This window comes from Crotalus tigris, unplaced genomic scaffold (genome assembly GCF_016545835.1).
Source record: "Crotalus tigris isolate CLP2741 ecotype Arizona unplaced genomic scaffold, ASM1654583v1 scf7180000019097.2288821080:1192077, whole genome shotgun sequence".
Taxonomy (NCBI): Eukaryota; Metazoa; Chordata; class Lepidosauria; order Squamata; family Viperidae; genus Crotalus; species Crotalus tigris.
In genome coordinates this window covers 98,383-120,014 of record NW_024097373.1, presented here as the reverse complement: position 1 = coordinate 120,014, position 21,632 = coordinate 98,383, and the positions used below count along the sequence as shown (strand labels likewise).

General features: G+C 36.5%; 1 protein-coding gene across 1 annotated transcript in view; it reads left to right on the top strand.

Moving 5' to 3' along the window:
- KCNH1 (potassium voltage-gated channel subfamily H member 1) overlaps positions 1 to 21,632 on the top strand; it is a 114,947-nt gene that overhangs the window by 80,538 nt on the left and 12,777 nt on the right. Inside the window, exon 8 of the mRNA XM_039359656.1 lies at positions 21,409 to 21,608. Within this exon, the coding sequence (XP_039215590.1) occupies positions 21,409 to 21,608 (200 nt within the window). The remainder of the gene's footprint in view (positions 1 to 21,408; positions 21,609 to 21,632) is intronic.

Sequence of the window (21,632 nt, the reverse complement as noted above, 5' to 3'; positions counted from 1 at the left end):
GTGTAGTGGCTGTGAAAACCTCAATTTTTGGAAGGAATATAGACCAGCTTCAGCCAGTAATGGTTTTAACTTAACACATTGAATTAACTATATAAATTAAATTCATAAATAAAATGATGCATGAATTGACCCATTGTGTCTTAGCATGATCTGTAAACTAAGCTACTATGGCTTGTTCAGCAACAATGATTTAAAAATTCTGGTTTATACCTCTAGAAATAAATGTCAGCTACAATTCTGGGGACTGAAGTCCAGTACATCCAGGAAAGACTCCTTTTCTTCTCCTTTCAGCACCAGATTAAAGCATTCTTGCTTGCCCCAGCACTTTTAAGGGAATTTTGAGATGATTATGAATTTTTAAATGGAAAACATATTCTAAATTGAGTTTTAATCAATTTGTTTGTATTTGATGCAAAATTAAGTCTATGTAAATCATGAAATTGGGAACTTGATTTTAAAATATAAGTGTTCAAGAGGCCGCATTTGTTGAGTCAGATTATTGGTCCATCTAGGGTATTATTTACTTGGATGGGCAGCAGCTTTCTGTGGTTTCACATTGAAATCTATTGCCAGGAATTTAAGCTTCCAAAGTACTGGCAACTTAAATAATTTCTTTATATGTAACACATAAATTCAGCCAGTGGTGGGATTCAAATATGTGAACAACCAGTTCTCTGTCTGGAACCACTTCTGGAAATCCATTCTGGGCCTGGGCAACAAAAAATTAACTACCAGTTCTGCCTAAGTGGTGCGAACTGGCTGAATCCCACCACTGTGTTTAGCCATTGCAGCCTTTCTTTTCATTTATTGTGAATAATGATGATGATGGAAATAGAAATATTAAACCAAACAGATTTTTGCAGACAGAAATGTACCTATGCTTTTGCTGACAAACTGGAGCATACTTTCAGAGTGTCTGTGTTGAAAAGCCCAGACAATTCATTGTTAGAAGGGCTTGTGGGAAAAGGAGACATTCAGAACAGAATTTATTTTTCTTAAAAAGTAAAATAAGACTATAGCCCTTATGAGACTCCTATGAAACAATATCATGGGGAATAATGCAGTTCATCATGCTGTATTTGTTGAAACAAGAGACACGGCAATTCAGAGCACATCTTGCTTCATCTCAGAAGTTGATAAAGAGCATTTACTATTGTATTGCCCATGAGAAAAAATATATCCCAAATCCATTACTGGAAAATACCTTAATTTGATGGTCAGTATATACCCTAATTGCAATTGGTCAACTTCTCAAGAATGCTCCCTCAGTTGAGATGGGAAAAAAAATCCAGGAAAAAAATGTGAGCACTTCTTGGTGGAGTGTTGAGTGGCTGTGACCATGAAAATTGGGATTTCTAAGAACAAAGCTAATATTAGAATGAATTATAGATTTGTCCGAAGATTCCCAGGAAAAAGAAAAAAGTGAGTGGTAACTGGTTCTTTCTACCTCATGTGAGATACACAAATCCCTTGAGATGAAAGGAATCTATTCAGTATTTTTTTTTATTAGCAAGACAAAATAAGATGCAACTCTGAAGAAGGCTGAGCAACAGGGCAATGGATGAGGCAATAGCCTCCAATCTCAGAAAGAGAGAAGTGCTGAACATTACAGGATGCTGTTACAAGTGATTTCAGATGAATTTTGCATGCAAGGTCAAGAAGGGAATATAAACGTTTTCTGCAGGTGCTTGCCAAAACTGTGCTGAATTCATACTGAGTGTCCAAATGTGGAGTTGTGGGAGGGTTTTTTGTTTTTGCTGCAGTTGATTTGACAACTGCAACAGCTAACATTTGCGGAAACAGTGCAACTCTTGCTGTCAGCCTCTTTGATCTTATATGTCACTCCGAGGATGTGAGCTTGTGCTAACTATAAATAAATAACTAAACAGCTTGTGGCTAACAGTTCACAGAGCACCAAAGCGTCAGGTCTGAAAACAATATTGCTACCAGTAAGGAACAGATGATCTGCAAATAATTATTTCCTGCCTTCCTTTTGCTTGGATGGCTTAAAAAGATAGCTGCATTTATCCTTTGAAAGATAATTAGTGTCTGGGGAATTGAAATCCCTGTATTAAATGAAGGAATTCTGCATTAGATTCAATGCACAAAGAGAATTTTCAAGTATGTCTGTTTAAGTCTGAGGATGCCTATGCATCAATGGAGTAGAGTCTAAATTCTGAAAAAAAGCCTTCATTTCCTCATTCTTCTCTGCAGGTATGTAGACCAAAAAGTCATCCATACAGAATTAAAAAGATCATGCCCATCTCTGCTTTTCAGTAGACATTGGATTGGGAATGAGATCTTGCTCAATTACATGCCTTTGGAAAAACTTGTTTACAGGATCTGGGCTACACAGCATGTTACAGCAGCTCTTGGATTTAAATTAGAAAGATATCAGGTCATGATGGCTAGTGGTAATTAGGGCTCAAAAATCTTTTATAAAACAGATTCCTGGAAAGATGGCTTTCTCTCTTTGTTTCCTCTTTGTCTTAGCTTTGTTCTTAATAACAAGTAGGAATACATAATAACCTTCCATCTTTAAGTAATGTAGTACTTCATCCAGTGAGAGAGAATTATAATTGTAATATAAATGAACTGAGAATAGTGCTAATAGATCAGTGTCTAGAATGTGTTTGTATTTATCTTGTGAGTCCTTAATTAAATCTGGGCAAGTGTTAGCCATCATTGCTCCATAAGTCACTTTCTATTGTTGAGCAAGAAGTAAGTGTACAAACAGGAACCTGGCAAAACTGGTGGTGGTTGGGATCCTCTGACAATCTGCTTCAGGGAATCTTTGGTTGGCTCCATCATTTATTCAGCCTGACTGATCTTTGTGACAATGGGATCCAATTGTGACAACTTCAATAAGGGTCCTATCCACAAATCCTCAAGTTCAAGGATAATTGAAATTCCTAAGCTTGGAAAGTCCTGTGGTGGGTGATCATGGTTTGGAATCTGCTGTAATATCATCAATAGCACTTGTTACCAGGTTTGAGTTAGATCAACTATTGCAAAAGCTTTCCTTCTGGCAAAAATATTAAACAGTTGATTGACTTTTGTAGATGGATACTATTTTCAGAACTGATACATGCAGTGGACATTACATGCAGTGGACAACGTTTTTGTAATTGTGAGTCTCACTTTGATAGTTTTTATTGTGGCTGTAAACTGTGGTGGGTGAGGTAACATCAGGAGAAGTGGATGGGAAAGCAAAAATGGAGACTCTGGGGAGGTTTCCTAGTTTTTTTGGTGGTGGATTGTTTTGCTTTTTTGAAACCAGACTAGGCTAATACTACATGCTGCCTGTGATTTCATGAAACTGAAATTTAATGATGCAGTTATATGGGATTCCATATGCCACAAAAATGGGATTGGGGAGTTGCAAATGTGTATATTATCTTCAGCCAACACAACATACGTGTGTTGGCTGAAGAATCCAAGAATATACTATGGCAGAAGCTTGTCACCCCAAGGATAAAACACCCAGACACAAACTGAGCAATGTGGTATATGCAGTACAATGCAGTGAGCCATGTGGAGACCATGTTTTGGGGAAACAAAACAACAACTTCATAAACATATGGCACAACATAGGAGAGCAAACCCATCAGGACAAGATTCATCAGTCCATCTGCATTTAAAAGAAAAAGGTCACTCTTTCAAAGACAGTAAAGTACACATTTTGGACAGAGAAGACCACTGGTTTGAAAGAGGGGTCAAAGAGGCCATCTAGGTCAAAATTGAACAGCCCTCTTTTAACAGAGGAGGAGGTATATGACATCATCTATCTCCAGTCTACAACACAGTCCTTTCAACAGTTCCAAGAAGGCTCTACACCCATTTGCACTACTCAGCTGACCCTGAAGACACAGATAAGCCTCCAGGTAGCACTAATGATTTGCTAAAACAGGGGTGTCAAACTGCTGGCCCGCGGGCCAGTTGCATCATGTGGAGGCCATGCCCACCCCAGCTCTGGCAGTGCGAAAAAGGTTGCAATACATCACAACACATCACGTGATGTGGCGAGCTTGACACCCGTGTGTTAAAAGAATGCAAATGACCAGCTGTCTGCAAGGAGTATAAATCCTGCCATTCCCCACCATCCAGTTAGAGCTGAAGAAGATTCTTGGATGAAAAGTAAAACATCTTCAAAGAAAAACAAGAAAGCCCAGTTGTCTCGTGAAAAAGCATCTTTGGGATAACTATGACCTGGATGACTAAGAATCTCCATAGACATTTAACTATAAATAGCATATGCTTTAAGTGTTGGATGCAACAAGAAAAACTATTTTTTTCATTCAGACATTCTCTTGTAATAGCAAATAATCGTTTGCCTTTAGTGTTCTTCAATTTAACCTGAGCTTTCTTTGATGAGTGACTGAACTTTCCACGCAGAGCTTTCAATGTTCAAGGCTATCTTAGTTTATTCAATATAAAGCACCATATATTCTGAAGTAAGCTTTATTTTTGAAAATCACTTGATATCTGCTCCTGATAAATCAAATTTTACAAGTAAATAACTGATTTAAAAGCTGTAATATTTTATTGATCTTAACTGTTGACTAATCCTGACATGCTCAAGACTATAAGGGGAGGTTAACACATTATACTAAATAAATGACTTATGGTGTTTTTGAGGATGTTTTTAGGAAACATTGACAACTTCTCTAGAAAGCACTTATCCACAGATCTCAAAAAAGAAGTTAAAAATGGCTGAGAAATTCTCTAGAACAATGCTTTTCTTTGGGACCCATGGATGTAAGCAGCTGACTGTAATGTGCAGAAACCAGAATTGGGGAACTGGAGCTGAACTAAAGAACATGGAAGAAAGCAAGGAGATGAGAAGTAATATAGGAATTCCTACTCTCCTTGCTTAAGAGGATTAAGTAACTTCTTAGACAAGATGTAAGAATGTTAGGAGGGAGTGACATTTTGGTGGCCTAGATCTTGTTTGCTATTGAACAATCATTTTGCATGCCTGACTGGCAATTTTAAAGTGTGCTGTGCATTGGGATATGAAACATGAGATCAAAACTAACCAGTTTCTTATTAATTCAGAACAAGTTTAATTCTCCTGCTTTGGGCCAATTACCCAGCTGATTTTTCCAAGATAATGTAGTGCAGAATGTAATTTGTTCATTATGCGGAACTGAATCGACAAAGTGTCTTGCATGCATGAGCTTGTAAATCTTTCTTTAACATCTGTGATAATGATAGCAGGCATAAGAGTTTACATTTTAATGGAGTGACCAGTATTTTTGCCTCTTAATAGAGTTAGTGTTCTGCTTTTATTTATTGCATTTGACCTATATAACTGGAAACAGAACAAATGGTCTCTCATATGTAAGATTTTTTTTTTTAAAATGCTGATACGTAGGATAGCTTATAGGCAAAACTGTAAGAAGTTCAAGAAATTAGTACTATTTGATAATTGTCTCATTAAGTCTTTGCAGAGAAAGCAACAAAGAGACTTATATTTAACAAATGTGTTAATTTGTAGTTTCTTCAAATATTTTTTGTACTTACAATAAACATAAGAAAACGGAGTCAAAGGCAGCTTAAACTTATGTAGCTCCTAGGACTAAATGAGATAGTGAGAAGTATTTGACAGCAAAGGGATTGTTGCCTAGTTTAAATATGTCTCAAATAAGGCCTGTTTCATACTGTGGAAGAACAATGCAGATTTGTTGATTAGAACTTAGAGCAGAGTTGAAGTGGCTGCCCTAGCATTGTGTTTGATAATGGGCAGACACCTCGAGAGAAGCTGGGTTCATACAACATATTAAGCCAAATCAAACAAATCATATAACAATAGTTACACCATATGAACTCAGCGATCATTGTTAACAAAATAGGTAAGATAAGTATTAAGTGCAAGCAAAACAATAATTTTGAAAAGCTTTATCTTCAATTACATTAATACAAATGTTACTTTAAAAGTTTTGAATATTTACTCCCTGAAATTATAGCATCTATTGAAATTCATAAAGTAAACTTTATTTAAGTCAGATTATCCACATTTTGTCTTTCTTGTGCTTGAACAAATATTCTTTTTAAAACTGTTGGAAGAAAAATCAGGTTCAGTTCCAAGCTGGGAGTAAGACACTGGAAATAAAATGGAAGCTAAAATGCTGAAAATAAAATGGAGGCTAGTTGCTTAAGAAAGAAAGTTTATTGATGAGCAAAACCAACAGCAGCATGTAGTTCTAGGACAGCTGACAAAATGGAGTTGAGAATAGGTGGGGTTTTATACCTTTTGGGGGGCTTTGTGTTTGAGATGTCTGTTCCTATGCAAGAACATGTCCTTTAATATTCTAATGGCTGTTGCCAGATTCCTATGGGGTCATATAGGGGTCATGGCTGGCTCTATAGGCAAAAGCAGAAATGAAAATCCTGGGTGTTTGTCTGAGCTAATCTTGTCAACTTTTGGCTTGCCTAATTGAGTTGCTTATCTGGAGTCTCTGTTTGCTCTTTGCTTATGAATAGAGTGGCCCAATCTTTCTGAATATCCATTCAAAATCTCCTATTGACTGGCCTTTTTGCGTGAGGCTTTTTCCTATAGCAGGAAGATTGGGGCTGCTGTCTGCCTTTGTTAAGATTTTTTTTTTCTCCATTTCTCCTTTAGGGGAAACATTCTATCATGCCTCTTTTAATATCCCCCAAAATATTTCATTCTGTAGGAGTGGGGGAGTTGCTGACTTCCTACAAAATATAGTAATAATTATAATATTTACATCATAGATTTATACAAAAAGTGCAGGCAGAGGACATTCTGTACAAGAAAGCTTCATTTAATTAAATTAGCAGTAAAGGAAAAGATTGTTATACAAAATACACACATTCTCTATTTTAGTCAAGCAGCCATGTCCTCCATTTTTTTCTTCCAATCTTTGCATGGCTGCCAATTTATATCAGTAGCTACATGGTCTCAAAATTCCAGGTAGTATGCCAATTTAAAACAGTTAAGGATTCGTGTGATAGGTAATATCATTTGAAGCCTTGAGAAAGAGAATGATCTAGTTTCTAGCTGTAGTCCTCAAACGTAACAAACCCTCTTTAGACATTTGCGTGAACTGATGAGGACACAAATAATATAATATAAGATATAGTGTGGAATAGAATCCCTCTCAAGGGCCTTCTCTCTTTCTATACTCCTGCCATGAAGATGAGGCACAAACACCATTTTTCTTACAGATGTCATCTTGCTCTTCCTGGAAAGTAGCTGTCAGACTTCACACAAAGTAGTGCAATAAATCTCAGGACAATTAACTAATAGTAAAAATTTCACATACTGCACATGGCTGGTTAAGTTGCTTTAGTTAAGACAAGAAACAATTCACATTTAGGCAGAAGATTTGCCCTCAGTAGAAAGCAGAAATTTATCTTTGGCTAGTTTTGAGAACTGGAAATTTTTATGTTCCATACTGATTCTGTCTGGTTTGAAAATCATTGGATTGCATCTTGGCTTTGGGGTTGCAACTATTACTGTTACCACATATTTCAACTTTTAAATGGTTTTATAATTTGTTAACCTTTGAAGTCCGGAAATGCCATGCTGATAAACTGTTGTGTTTTTGTCTTGTTTTGGGTTTTATTTTTTTGATAAGGTAAGCTTATGATCTTGGTTTTCCAAATGAGATATAGTTTTGCTAAAGAAATTCTTAAAAGAATAATAATAAAATACAATTACTAAACAACACAAGAAAAATAGAAACCCAGTAAAAGCCAGTATTCTACCATACAACCCTCATTAGTTATATTATGCTGATATCTATTAAATCTTGAGTGATATTCCAGTTACTATATTTATACCAAAGGTCATAAGGAACCTTTAGAATCTACACCAAAGCAAAAGTAAGAGCAAGAAAAAATATTAAATTGTGAATGTTATCCAGGTATTCAATGAAACAATACAGTTATTACAAAAATCTACTATTATACTAGTAAGAAAAAAGGTTCTGGATTATTATTAAAAAAATCTTCAGTAAAATGGGTGAAGGGAGGAAAATGTAAAAAGCTTAAAACAAATGAAGTCCAAGAGGGGTAGGACACAATAACTCCTGTTTTCCATTCTACTAAGTCAAAATAAATAATTTTTTAACTGAATATCATGTGTAGTCTTAGCTATAGGTTGACATTATATGTAAACCACACTACTCTTATTTATTAACAGATCATGGTTTAAAAGAGTTTTGGGACTTCTTTGGGTAGCTTGAGATTATTTTAACATTTTATGAGAGTACAAAAGTTATAGTGGGTGTGGGAACGATACAAAGTAGTTGAGACCTTGTCACATATGTCTAGGCCAGGGATAGGCAATCTTGGCTCTTTTATGACTCGTGGACTTCAACTCCCAGAATCCCTGGCAGTTGAAGTCCACGAGTCATAAAAGAGCCAAGGTTGCCTACCCCTGGTCTAGGCCCAAGATACTATTTTTCTGAATTTGTGAGGAAGTTTTGGATTGCTTCTTTTGGTTAGCTTTTTTTTTTAAATGACACCTATTTAAATGTTATTACAATGTTTTCTTGAAAACATCCAGCTTGTCAGAGAGCTCTCTGTGCAAGCATGCTTGTCTCATCAGGTGTTTCTTGTTTTTCTTTTTGTATAGTATTATTTCTGTTTGGGCCTTTAATATCCCCTTTTTCAGTTTCCCAAGCATCCTGAATTGTTTTTCTCTCTAGGATTTCTATCCATAGAATATTTCCTATTCTTTCTCCAATTTGTTCAAGTCAACTCTCTTAAAATCTAGAACACTAGTCAGACTTTGTAAAGTTACCCTTACCTTCTGTTATGACGTGGTCACTCTCTCAGAGTTCTTACAACTTCTATTCCCTCAGCCATTTCATTTCTTTTAGTAAGTATCAAGTCTAGTGTAGCTGATCCTTTACTTCTCTCCTCTCCTTTTTTGATGATAAAATTGTAAGCTAGGAAACAGTTCACTCTACCAGTTGTTGCAGAGTTTCTTTCCCAATTGATGTCAGGGTAATTAAAGTCCTCCATTATCACAATGGTGTGTTTTCTGCACACCTCAGCTAACTGCTCTGCAAAAAAGTTTATTTTCTCTCTTTGGTTCAGTGACCTGTAGTATACACTTAGAACAATGTCATTTTTTTTGCCTTAATATTCACCCAGATACTTTCAAGAAGGCTTTCATCCTTGGAGCAAGGCAAAGTTCATGGAGAACTGTAGTAAAATCTCTGTCAATACGCCAAACCATTCTGCTTTTCTAGCAAATTCTGTAGCAAAGAGTTTCAATGGCTAACCAAAATATCCTTCAAACATTCCTGAAGGTGCATTTCACACTATCCCTTTAATTTTGCAGTATGGGAAAAGCAAGAGTTAGAGTTGTTGGCACAAATGATCAAAACAGCATCTCTCATTGGAGATTTAATTTCAGCAATGTAATTGAAAATGGTCCATGCATTATTTTCTATAAATTGCAGAAGGAAAATGATACTCTTAAATGACTCTGACTCATTTAAGTAGTGACCTGTTCATTAGCACTGTGAAATGGAAAAGAAAATCCATTTCAATGTTCAAGATGATTTAATTTTGTAATACATAAAATGGTGCAAGTGATACATCTTATTTTTCTATCGTGCCACTCTTTTGGACATTTTGAATCTTACTGCCATATTCCCTTCATAGTGAATTGCACAACTCTACACCAGCCAGCTTTATCCATTGTTTTGGATAAACTCAACTGCAAATTTTAACACACTGTTTCTAATGATGATGATGATGATAACCCTGTTGGTGCTAGATCAGGAAGGACTAAACATTCCAAAGAAAAAAAGGCACTATGAATTTTCAGTGGGAAAATGCTTTAGAAATCTATAGTTTTTCATTTTCTGAACAACTGGAGAATTGTTTACTTATGCATTACATTATTCATATGAAAGCATGTATTCTTTTTTGGTGTCTTAGTTGATCCTTGGATGGAACGTGGCTAGGAAATTTAAGGGCTATAGATTAGATTGGGAAGTAATAAAACAAAAACAACAACTTAGAAGGCAATGGAAAGAAAAATACACGGCTATGCTAGAGCAGAGGTCACCAGCCTTTTCATGCTGGCAGTCCAGAGAGAAAGGGAGCAGCTGGGAAATTTGCATGCGTGTGCATGTGTGTGCAGAAATGGGCCCCACGGACCTACACAGTGTTAGCAGCCCCATTTGTGTAGGTGTGCAGGTGCTAGCTGCAGTTGCTACCCCCATGCACATGCGCAAACAGGATGTGCAACCTGCACAGCGCTAGCAGCCCCATTTGTGCATGTGCACAGGCTCTAGCCACCGTCACTAGCTCCCCCGGCATGTGCAAATGGGCCACGAAACCCGCACAGTGCTAGTGGCCCCTGTTTGTGCAGGGGCGCAGATACTAGCCGCTGTCACTAGCCCCATGCACATGTGTAAATGGGTCTGCAGGCACTTGCACGAGTGGGGATGAGTTCACGCATGTGTGTGCGTGCACTGGCCAGCCTGTCCTGCAGCCTGGTGGCCAATAGGCCATGGCCCAGTAGTGGGCTGTGGTCCATAGGTTGGGGACCCCTGTGCTAGAGTATTCAGAAATACAGAATGAAGGGACATTGGAGGTCTTCTAGTCTAACCCCCTGCTCAAGCAGGAGACCCTATATCATTCCAGTCAAGCAACTGTGCAGACTCTTCCTAAAAGTCTCCAGTGATGGTGCACCCACAACTTCTAAAGGCAAGCCATTCCACTGATTAATTATTCTGTCAGAAATTTTCTCCTTGGTTCTAAGTTGCTTCTCTCCTTGATTAGTTTCCATTCATTGTTTCTTATCTTGCTTCTAGTGCTTTGGAGAATAGGTCGGCCCCCTCTTCTTTGTGGTAGCCCCTCAAATTTTGGAACACTGCTATCATGTCACCCCTAGTTCTTCTTTTCACTAGACAAGACAAACCTAATACCTGCAACTGTTCTTTATATGTTTTGGCTTCCAGTCCCCTGATCATCATATTCAACAGAGTTAATTTAGATTTGAGGGAATCATTGTCTTTGCTACAATTAATTTTAATTTGTATAGTTTGGCCATTTTTGCTTTTATCATTGAAACTGTAAATGAAAATTATAGTTGTTGATTTCAGTTATGGCTCTGAAGTGCTATTTTTATTATATTTGTTTTTTTAAATAATTCATTATTTCTACTATGTAATGCTAGACTTTCAGGTAAGGAAAAGAACACAGAAAATGTTCTAAAGAAAAAAAAGGAAAGAAATAAAATAAAAATCAACAATTCTTCTTCTTGTTCTTCTTCTTCTTCTTCTTCTTCTTCTTCTTCTTCTTCTTCTTCTTCTTCTTCTTCTTCTTCCTCCTCCTCCTCCTCCTCCTCCTCCTCCTCCTCCTCCTGCTGCTGCTGCTGGAGTCCTGCAGAAGCATGGCACTATTATTTGCAGAAATGCTAGTCCAGGTCAGGAGACGATGATCTAGTTTTCAGATCAGAATGTTTGCAGAATGATGGTGTGTCTTATCAGATATATTTCCTGCATAGCACACCCAGAAGAAATACATAAATACATTTCCTATCAGATGGGTGTCCTCCTTAAGTTGTGAATACAGTTCCAAGCCCATCCAAAAGTTCTGCTGAAGTATAATTTTTAACAAGAAGAGGTTTGAAATTATTAAATACATATTTATTTAATTTAAATAAAAGTAATGTGAGTTTTTGGCCTAGTTAAACCATCCTTAGGTGTGTCCTTTCCCATGTGATTTTCAGAAGTCAGACCTAGTAGTGCTTGGATGGCAATAGCGTCAGGGTCTCAGATGTAATCTAAACTGGGAAATTAAAAATCATTCCAATAGGATCTGCATTGGCAAATTATTTTCAAATTCTTGCCAAGAACATAATGTGGAGGCACCCGTGCAGCCACCAAAAGGAAAGCTTAGCTGAAGGAAAACATTTTTCTTTTTGCCTTTTAGGGTGACACAGAAGTATCTGGTTTATTCCTTTGTAAAAATGGGTGACATTATAAATCATTTAATTTTGGAGGATTGTACTTCTGAATTGGCAATATCAGGAGATATTTTGTGAATCAACAACAACAATATCCCAGTTCTGTTGTTAGAAACAGGTGTATGGTTAGGTAATATACACAGGTTGAATGGAGTCAAGCTGGAGTATGCTTTTCTCAGATGGCTTAGGTATTGGATGCCATTTGGAATTGTAAAGCTGTAACTATAATACGAAAGATATGAGCATAACTCTTTCAAACCCACTACTGAAGCACTGTTGCGGGAAATCATGCAAGTTAGATGTAGCTATGATGAATGCATTCTAAGTTTACCTTTTTTATAGCTGTGATATCGGCACTAGAATTAGAACTACAGATTGAATGCATCCTTTTGGATTGTAAATCATTGTTTTTTTATTAAATTGATATAATACAATGTTGAATGACAGTTTTAATATTGCATATTTAACCATCTGTACATTAATTTTTAACACTTTTGTTAAAACTGGAAGGAAGGATAATTTAAAATCTTAGCAGCAAAATCTTCCCCAGGATAAGTTGTTTATGCTTGGATGTTATGAGTTAGGCTGAACTTCCCAACATCCCCTTCTCTGGCAGGCTGGAGAATTCTTAGCGTTTAACCAAGGATCTTTCATTTGAATCCAACTGTAAGAAAATAGAACGGAAGCTGTTTTACATCTTTCACCTCAAAGCTCAGAAGTTAGCCAAGTTTTTTCAAACCCTGAGTGATTCCAGGAAGCTGCTTTATGGTAGTTTACAGCAATCAAATAAATAGCAGTTCAAGCAATAACGTATCAAGCATCATAAAAACAATCTAAATATTTTAAAACAATAAAATAGTACACAGACAAAAATATGGCAGCAATATTAAAGACAAAATAAAAATCTTGTCCTGATAAGGCTGAAGTACCAGTAAACAAAACAATACAAATATTTCAAAAATAATAAAAAATAAAACAGACCACCAAAGAGACTGACCAAACAAATTAGTGGAAATTATTTCCTAATTGCAGATACACACATTTTCTCCCATTATTATTCTGTTTCATTCCCCTCTAGCAGCCTATTATATATGACTATTGGACAGGACCATGAAAAGCATTTTATCCCATCCCTTGCTCAGTGCACAAATATCAATGAAAGCAAACCCCAATAAAAGCATTTTTATTTCCATTAGGAGTAGAAAACTCAGTGATTCATTTCTTGTCAAGGCCAATGGGAAAAGAAGCCAGGATTCCCTATAATCTTGGAATTGTATTTTGTCATGTTCAAGGATTTATACTGCCTGGCAAATATTAAAGAGTTTTGAGAGAGAGAAAAATAATAATTGGTAAATAATGTGATAGTAACTGTATGTTTATTGGAAAGAAAAGAAGTGGAAGAAAACTACTAAGATGCTAACGTGGAAAAATAATGATTTCCCCAAATATGAAATGTTACAATTTTAGAAAAATATACAATTGTTCATTTTCCAGCTGGAAATATGACAGCTTCATTTTTTTTTCATATTGCAACTTTTTATGTCATAGTAGATGAATATTTAAATACTGCAGGTTAACACAGTTTTTTCTCCATTATGTTGACTGGCTATTTGTAATATATTATGTAATAAAATACCTTCTTGTCCTTTTTCAGTTTATTTTATTTTGTAGGTAGGTGGGTAATATATAAAATATCAGATATTTTGGGATTTATTGGATCAACTTAATTATAGTGGCGATGAGTGCACCATTGCAAGATCTGAAGAGCAAAGTTAAGCATTGATCATCCTGGAGATGGAATGGGAGAACTCGCCACAGTCAATTCGCTATGGTCATTTCGCCACGGCCAACTCACCATGGGACAACTCACTGCAGGACAATTCCAAGCAGGATAACTCAACTGTGTTGAACTGTGGAAATAGATAAAAATGAAAATAAGGTCAAAAAAAACAGTGGTGGATAACGTTTATTGCACTGAGTTTTCCTGTGTGGATTTGTCCCACAGTGAGTTATCCATAGCAAGTTGTCTTGTGGCAAGTTGACTGTGGTGAAATGGCCATGGTGAGATGACCCTAGTGAGTTGGCAGTAGTGAGAGGGTCATGGTGAGTTGGCCACAGTGAATTGTCCAAGACTCCTGGAGAAGGTCTATCTCCATGGCTATCTGCTGTTGAAAGCACATAATCAATCAGCTGTGCCTTTCCTTTTTCCTTGTTACTTGTTTAAAAATGGTAAAAACTAAGAATATTTAACAATTTGGTTTATAAATGTAGAGGACATGAAGAAATGGGTCACAAGGGCATAGAGCTAAAAACTTTATTCAGAAACGCTTGTGAGTCAATTTATTTTAATGTGCTGATAAGTCTTTCCTGTTCTTACTATCTCTTCAGTAAGTAACTAATAGTAAAGTAAAGATCACTCATGCAGGATCTAATGTCTTTGAGCAAGAATAATTATAATGTAGACTGTGGAATTATACTTAACAATTGGGACACATGTTTGGAGTGCCTTGATGAAAATGAAATATTAGACTCAAAGTGGAAAAGGTGCTCAATTAAGTTTGGTTTTGCTGAAAATGTTATTACATTAAAATAATCAGTCTAAAAAACACCTAATTTATTGTTGGGTTCTGGTCATAACAACTGCAGGTCCTGCTGTGCTGCCTTATCATTCCTGGGAGGGATGAGTGAAGAACATTGAGAATATACATTCCCATTACGATCATTCAAGGCACAAAGTCATCCCACCGCCAAGCTAAAGCAAGAAGGCATCTGAATTGGGCATCAGTGATAGGGAGGCAGATGATCCCTTTAGAGGCAATGGCAAAGGCATCAGTAGGCAGTAGCCTTCAGAAAGATCCCATTTGTTAGTTTTTTGGACAGAAGATTAAAAACACGATATTTATGAGAGATCCCATTTGCTAACTTTCTAGCTGTGCTTCACATTGGCTGAATGCCTGATGGATCTTGCAGATCTTGTGGTTATATTACGATTTTTGTTTAGAGGAAAATACATCTATATTTATGGCTGACTGGAAACTTCTTATAGACTTTTTGCATGAAACAGAAAAAAAATACATTTGTGATTTTGATTTTTGAAAAAAAATGGATAAAAAAGGAGCTCTTTTGTAATCATAGAGTAAGAGACAATATTGTAATTGTATTAGTATTCACTGCAGAAGAAATCAGAAGCCTCCTTTTACTTTTTTTTGGTGGGGGGGGGTGTCTCTTTTTCTGTACTTTCCTTTCTTCCCTTGCTTTTTTTTTTAAAAAAAATCCTTTATTACTTTGTGTTGATGTTTATGTTCTTTATAAAACTTTAATAAAAAGATTTATATACAAAATGGAAGAGATCAGTCCACATTCCAATACCAAAAAAGAGAGATTTAACAAAATGTGTACATTATTGTACAATATGCTTAATTTCATATGCTAGCAAAATAATGCCTAGGATCATCTAGCACAGGTTAGAGTCCTATGTGGAAAAAGCCAAGGAACTTGAGATATTATTGCTGATGCACACTGGTTGATTGAGAAAGCCGAAGAATATCAAAAAGAAGTCACAACGTGCTTCATCAGTTGTAGAAAGACAGTTGATTGTGCCAATCATGTCAAGCTGTGGAAAGTGCTCAGAAAAATTGAAATCCTATAACATCTCACTCTCCTCATGAGAAACTTAGATACAAATCAGGAAACCACATTGTGAACAGAACATGGTGAAATACATTGGCTCCAGATTGGTAAAGGCGTGATCAAAGCTCTATAGTTTCCCCTTATTTATTCAACAGTATACTGAATATAGGGAAGCTGGATTGGAGGAAGATGAACATGGTTTTAACATTGGAGGAAGAAACATCAATAACTTTAGCAGTGCTGATTACACTACCCTGATAATTGAAAAAGCAAAGGATCTGCAAGCCCTAGTTATAAAAGTCAAGGAGCAGAATAAAAAAAAATGGGACAAAAATTAAGTATAAAGTAGACCAAACTAATGACAACAGATACAATACAGGTAGTCCTTGACTTATGACCACAATTGAGCCCAAAATTTCTGTTGCTAAGTGAGACATTTGTTAAGTTGCCCCAGTTACAATCTTTCTTGCCGCAGTTGTTAAGTGAATCGCTGGAGTTGTTAAATTAGTAACATGGTTGTTAAGTGAATCTGGCTTCCCCATTGACTTTGCTTATCAGAAGGTTGCAGAAGATGTTGATGTGACTCCAGGACTCTGCAACCATCATAAACATGAGTCAGTTGCCAAGTGTTTGAATTTTGATCACGTGACCATGGGGATGCTGTAACGGTCGTGTGAAAAAATGGTCACAACTCACTTTTTTCAGTGCTTCTGTAACTTTGAATGGTCACTAAACAAACTGTCATAAGTTGAGGTCTACCTGTAACCAATCTTAAAATTGACAGTGAAGATACTGAAGTGATGGACAGTTTCTGACTTTTAGGATCAACCATCAACAGTGAAGAAACAAGTAGCTAAGGGTTAGGGTACTCAAATGCTGTGATGTGTCATAGAGTGAATGATCATAAAAAGATTACATCTCATTCCTAAAATAAATGATTGCTCAATGGCCTGCTTTTTCAGATGGTGGTGGCTTTATTGCCAGACCACTCTCAGAAATGTTTCAGACATTGTTATTTCTTCTTCTATTCTGAACATTTCCTGAGAAAGTAAATATTTTAAAGATGGGACAGTACCTTTATTGAGACCTGGATTGAAACTGAGATCACATTGAACTGCTCTTTCTTTGCACGATGGCATTGTTCATTCTCTCTGAAGGATCCCGATTCAGGCTTTCTCAATTTTGCTTTCTCTTAAGTAGTTGCATGGCTGGATCAGGAATTCTGGGAGTTGAAGTCTACAAGTCATAAAAGAGCCAAGGTTCCCCACCCCTGTCTTAGGTAGTTCTCTCGCTTTCTCTTAGGGATTTGCTACCTAAAGACTGTTTCTTAAAATTTGCATCTTTTGTGTTTTCCTTCTCTGAACTTCCATCATGTGAATTCATGTATATAGCACCTGTAAATTATTTTATTTTTTAATCTTCAATTCTTCTATGGTTTTTTTATATCTGTATAAATAATTGGCTCCTGAGCCTAAATCAAGACTATCTATCACTTTTCAGTTATTGACGCTTTCTTATCATTGCCAAATATTAATGCTTCTGTGATAACACAAGTCATGGCAGAGAATTTTTCCTTTTCGGGCTTCTAAATACAGCAATCACTTCTGCTCCATTGCTATTTATTTATGAATAGATCCCAGGGACATGATGCTCTAACTTTGTGATCCATGCCCTCACAATTGGATTACTGTGCTGCATGCTACGTCTTCTACCTTTGAAAATGGTCCAAAAGTTGCAGTTGGGGCAAAATGCTGCTGTCTGGTTGTTGTTTGACCAAATAACTCTTCAAAGTTCAGATGTGTCAAAAAGGTTGAGAATACTAGTCTATTTGTTTGATGTATTTTTTTGGCACTTTTAAATTTATTCTTTTATTTCCTTTCCCCTTTCCCCTTTATGATAATTTGTATTTTAATGTTTCTTTTTGAAATATATACACACACACATATACATATATATAGAAATCTTCACTAACCAAAAAGATCCCATGGAGTTGCTGGGATTTGGGTGGTATATAAATTTAATAATAAAAGTATTAATAAAGCAATATTATTAAATACCTGAAATGTTGTCTTCCCTAAAATCCTTTACTAAGATAAATTGGGGAGGACTTGTTTATGGATCTCATCTGGTTATGGGCACATGAAAAATAAAATTATTGCTATTGGTACTATTGTCTGTGACTTTGGCCTGTAGCGTGCTGACTCAAAGAAAGCTATTTTGGGAGATGCTGCCCTGTTTATTAAATTCTCTTCCAGGAGAAGCATGGATGGCTTTTAGGTTTAGAAAATAATTTATAGTATTCTTACTAGGACAAGTGCAGAGCCGTAATTGCTTCACAATCAAACTGGCTTCATGAACCATTTATTTATTAATTATTAGACACATTTATGTAGCTGCCCAACTCACATACAGGGACGGCTCACACACTCTGGGCAGCTTACTCAGTTTATAGTATACCTAAATGTTGCATTTTAAAAACTTTTATCAGCAATTGGGCCTTTTTTCTTACAATTATAAATAGTTTTTATGGTGATTTTCCTCTGTACATTATGCTGTTCTGTTCCAGAGGAAAGAGCAATGTACAAATAAATAATGTCTTTTTTCCGTATGCACTTTGCTATTTTCTCTGATGAATGTACAAGAAACACACTTGGTCACAGTAACACTACTAAAATGATGAAACATTAAGGTGAGAAAAAAAATGTACCTAAAATCTAAAGAGACTGTGGGGCTAATCTTGGCTGAAACTTAGCAGAGTTGACATTGCTTAATATAGAATGGGGAACCACCTAGGTCTGTTGACTAGTCTAGACCTCCACCCTGGACAAAATTCAAATCTCTTCCATCACTCTGCCAAGAAAAATACATGAAGGTTTGCACCAAAAGCCGAGCACACTCAAGGCTATCTTTACCTTCAGCTGTAATAAAGTTGGTACATGCTTAATTTCAAGGGAGAAGCTTGTTCTATAGATAAACCTCACAACCAAAACCTTTTCTTTTTGATTGTTAAATGAAGTTCCATGGGATGTTACAAAATCAAGATAACCATTATTGATCATCAGAGGAATTGAACCATTTTATATGGGAAGAGGCATGTTTTTGGTTTAAAAAAAACCAATATTTTTAGAATGATTGGCCATTTGAATCTATTTGTTTATGTTGATAATATTTAAATGCTTGCCATTCAATCTTGGGTTTATCTAAGGGATTAATCTTATTTTCAAGAATCTATTGCCTGTGATCCTTTCAGCCTTAGCCAGGATAAAGAAAGATTCAAGATAGTTTGATATAAGCTGCACGTTAAATTGCTTAGAACATTGTTGCTATATAATGTACCATCTCTCTATTAATGCTGATATATGGACAACATTTTAGAGATACTTCAAAAATAGTCTAATATTGGCATAAATGGGCATTTCCTCATGGAGCTATTTCTACTCTCCAACTTCTTGTAAGCATTTCAAGGTGAACTTTGCAATCCATTTCATTCTTCCTGACAATAAGGAATTCTGGATAGAGAACTACAGAGATGACTTTGGAGAAGGAATTTGACAATTAGCAAAAGGAAAAAGAAGCAGATGTTGCAAAGAAATGTAAACTTGATTTTGTGGGCTCCTTGGTGTTCTCTGAGCTTGGTGGTTTTCTTGCAGATGTTTCATTACCAAACTAGGTAACATCATCAGAAATTTGATTCTCTGATATAAGAGAGGCTGTCAGGATTTCAAGGTTCTGTTACTATAGCCTATATAAAAAATAAAATTTCAGCATATCTCGTGGAGTCTGTTTCCTGATGTGTTCTAATTTGAAGGGCTAAACGTTGAGAACCCTGAACTACTCAGTGTCTCCTCCAGCCATCCAATAGGAGACTACAAAATTATCAGTGGGATTCAGACCCTTGAATTCCCAGTCCTTACAGAAAGGAGCAAAATTAATAACTAGCTCCCCCTTGTGTTTTCAGCATATATTGTTTGTCTTTGGCCAAGCCGCAAGATATCGGAGGGGTTGATGAGGGGAAAGTTGTCTGGTGTGAAGGTAATATTTTTCTTGCATATACATTTCTGTTAAAAGCAGTGCACATGGCATGACATCACAAATTTGCAACCTCAAGTAGGAACTTTTTTCCAATATTTAACTATGGTTCCAGAAACACTGTTTATGGAGAAAGTGTGTGTAATAGCTTGTACTCAGAAATTGGATTGCTACAAGAGTTGGATCTGTGCAAAAGCAGAGATGGTCAGGCCAGCACACTTTTTTACAGGCATTGTAAAACTGACCAGATTAAGAGGAGATTTGCCAATAAAGTTGTCTGTGAAATCTACCAGGAAGTAAGCTCAGGTGGAAGGGAGTAGGAATGGACAATAGTTCTCACAATTGGAAAATCAGCCTCCTCCCAGTGAAGATCCAATATTGGAGCTGAGGCACACCTGAACCAAAAGAAAATGGCTTCAGCTTTCCTTGGAAGACACTGATCTGGGAACATACAGGCATAGCACCAATGCTGGCTTGGCTCAGATAACAGTAGTGGACAGGCCTTAAATATATTTGTAGGAATAATGCAACCCAGCAATAAACCATTTGGGTTTAAGTCCTAATATTTCCTATTAGGGGTTGAAAAGTATGAATTGACAAGCATGAACTAAATTTTATTAATAAATAAATAAATAAATAAATAAATAAACTAATAACCTCATCTTTTAATCTTTCAGTAAATTGGTCTGTGATTACTATCTCATCTGTGGTAGCCATTTTGCAAATTGGCAGACTTCTGGGCAATCATTTTGTGAAAGCATTTAAGACCTGCTTTCAGAATTCAAATTTGCCTATCGGTCCCTGCCCATCTGCAATACATCAGTACATCCCCAGTACACTAGATGGAACAATGGTTGGACTTACTATAACGGTTTCATGAGAGCTTTGAACTGTATAGCTGGCAGCAATATTTCAAAAGTTTGGCAGAGTTTTCCCCAGCAATACTTCCTGCGATTCCTTTTTAGGTGAAATTGCATCTCTTGCATGAAATAATCAAATACTGTTGTTGTATATGGAGGCTTGTTTCTGGATCTGATATCTTTCTGAGTCTCAGCTTCTCCTGTTGTGGTTTCTCAAATGTAACACTCTCTCTAAGTACATTTATCTGACTTTTATTAAAAATAATCTGATCTGCCAAGTGGAAAAACATCAGAGACCTTTCATGCTCAAGCTACTGAAGGGCTTTCGTTGAGCTGGCTTTTGTTGAATTTGTGTCTGTTCATTTTTTGTATAAGCCATTTTTAACTTTTGTAAGACTCCATGAACTTCTGTTTGGGAAAGGCAAGCTTACGAAGGTTAATAAATATATGCATTATTATTTACAGCACTGAAAGAGGTCTGTGCCTGTGTACAGTTAAGTGAATGGGAGGTAATGATTTAAGGTGACATCAAGCCTGGATGGCATGAGCAGCCTCCAGGGTTAGAAAATGTTTCCCTAATTGCACAGCTGTGAAGTTACCCAGTAAGTCATTTAACATAAACCAAATTGAAAATGGCACTCTTAATTGAAACAAGAGAATTTGTATCAAGATGAGGCACCCTTCTTTTATATAATACATGAAATTTTGAAAGGACATCTCTAAAGGCTTGTATCAATAGGCAATAAATGGCATCAGTGCTTAGGGTTGTAACAATTAAGATAATTATTACTGCAATTGATGGAATTGATGCTGTTTTCTCCCACAAATACTGCAATGTATTGCTGTAGTTGCCAAACCATCTGCCTCTTTCAGAGAAGGCCCACCTTCATTTCGTTCCCCCTTCCCACCTTCTTCTATTTGCAGCTCTGTTATACGCAACCATTTTTGGGAATGTGACAACTATCTTCCAGCAAATGTATGCTAATACAAACCGATATCATGAAATGCTAAACAGTGTCCGGGATTTCCTGAAGCTTTATCAAGTGCCCAAAGGCTTGAGTGAACGTGTGATGGACTACATTGTTTCTACCTGGTCAATGTCCAGGGGCATTGATACTGAAAAGGTGAGGTCCCTTGAGAAATCTAGC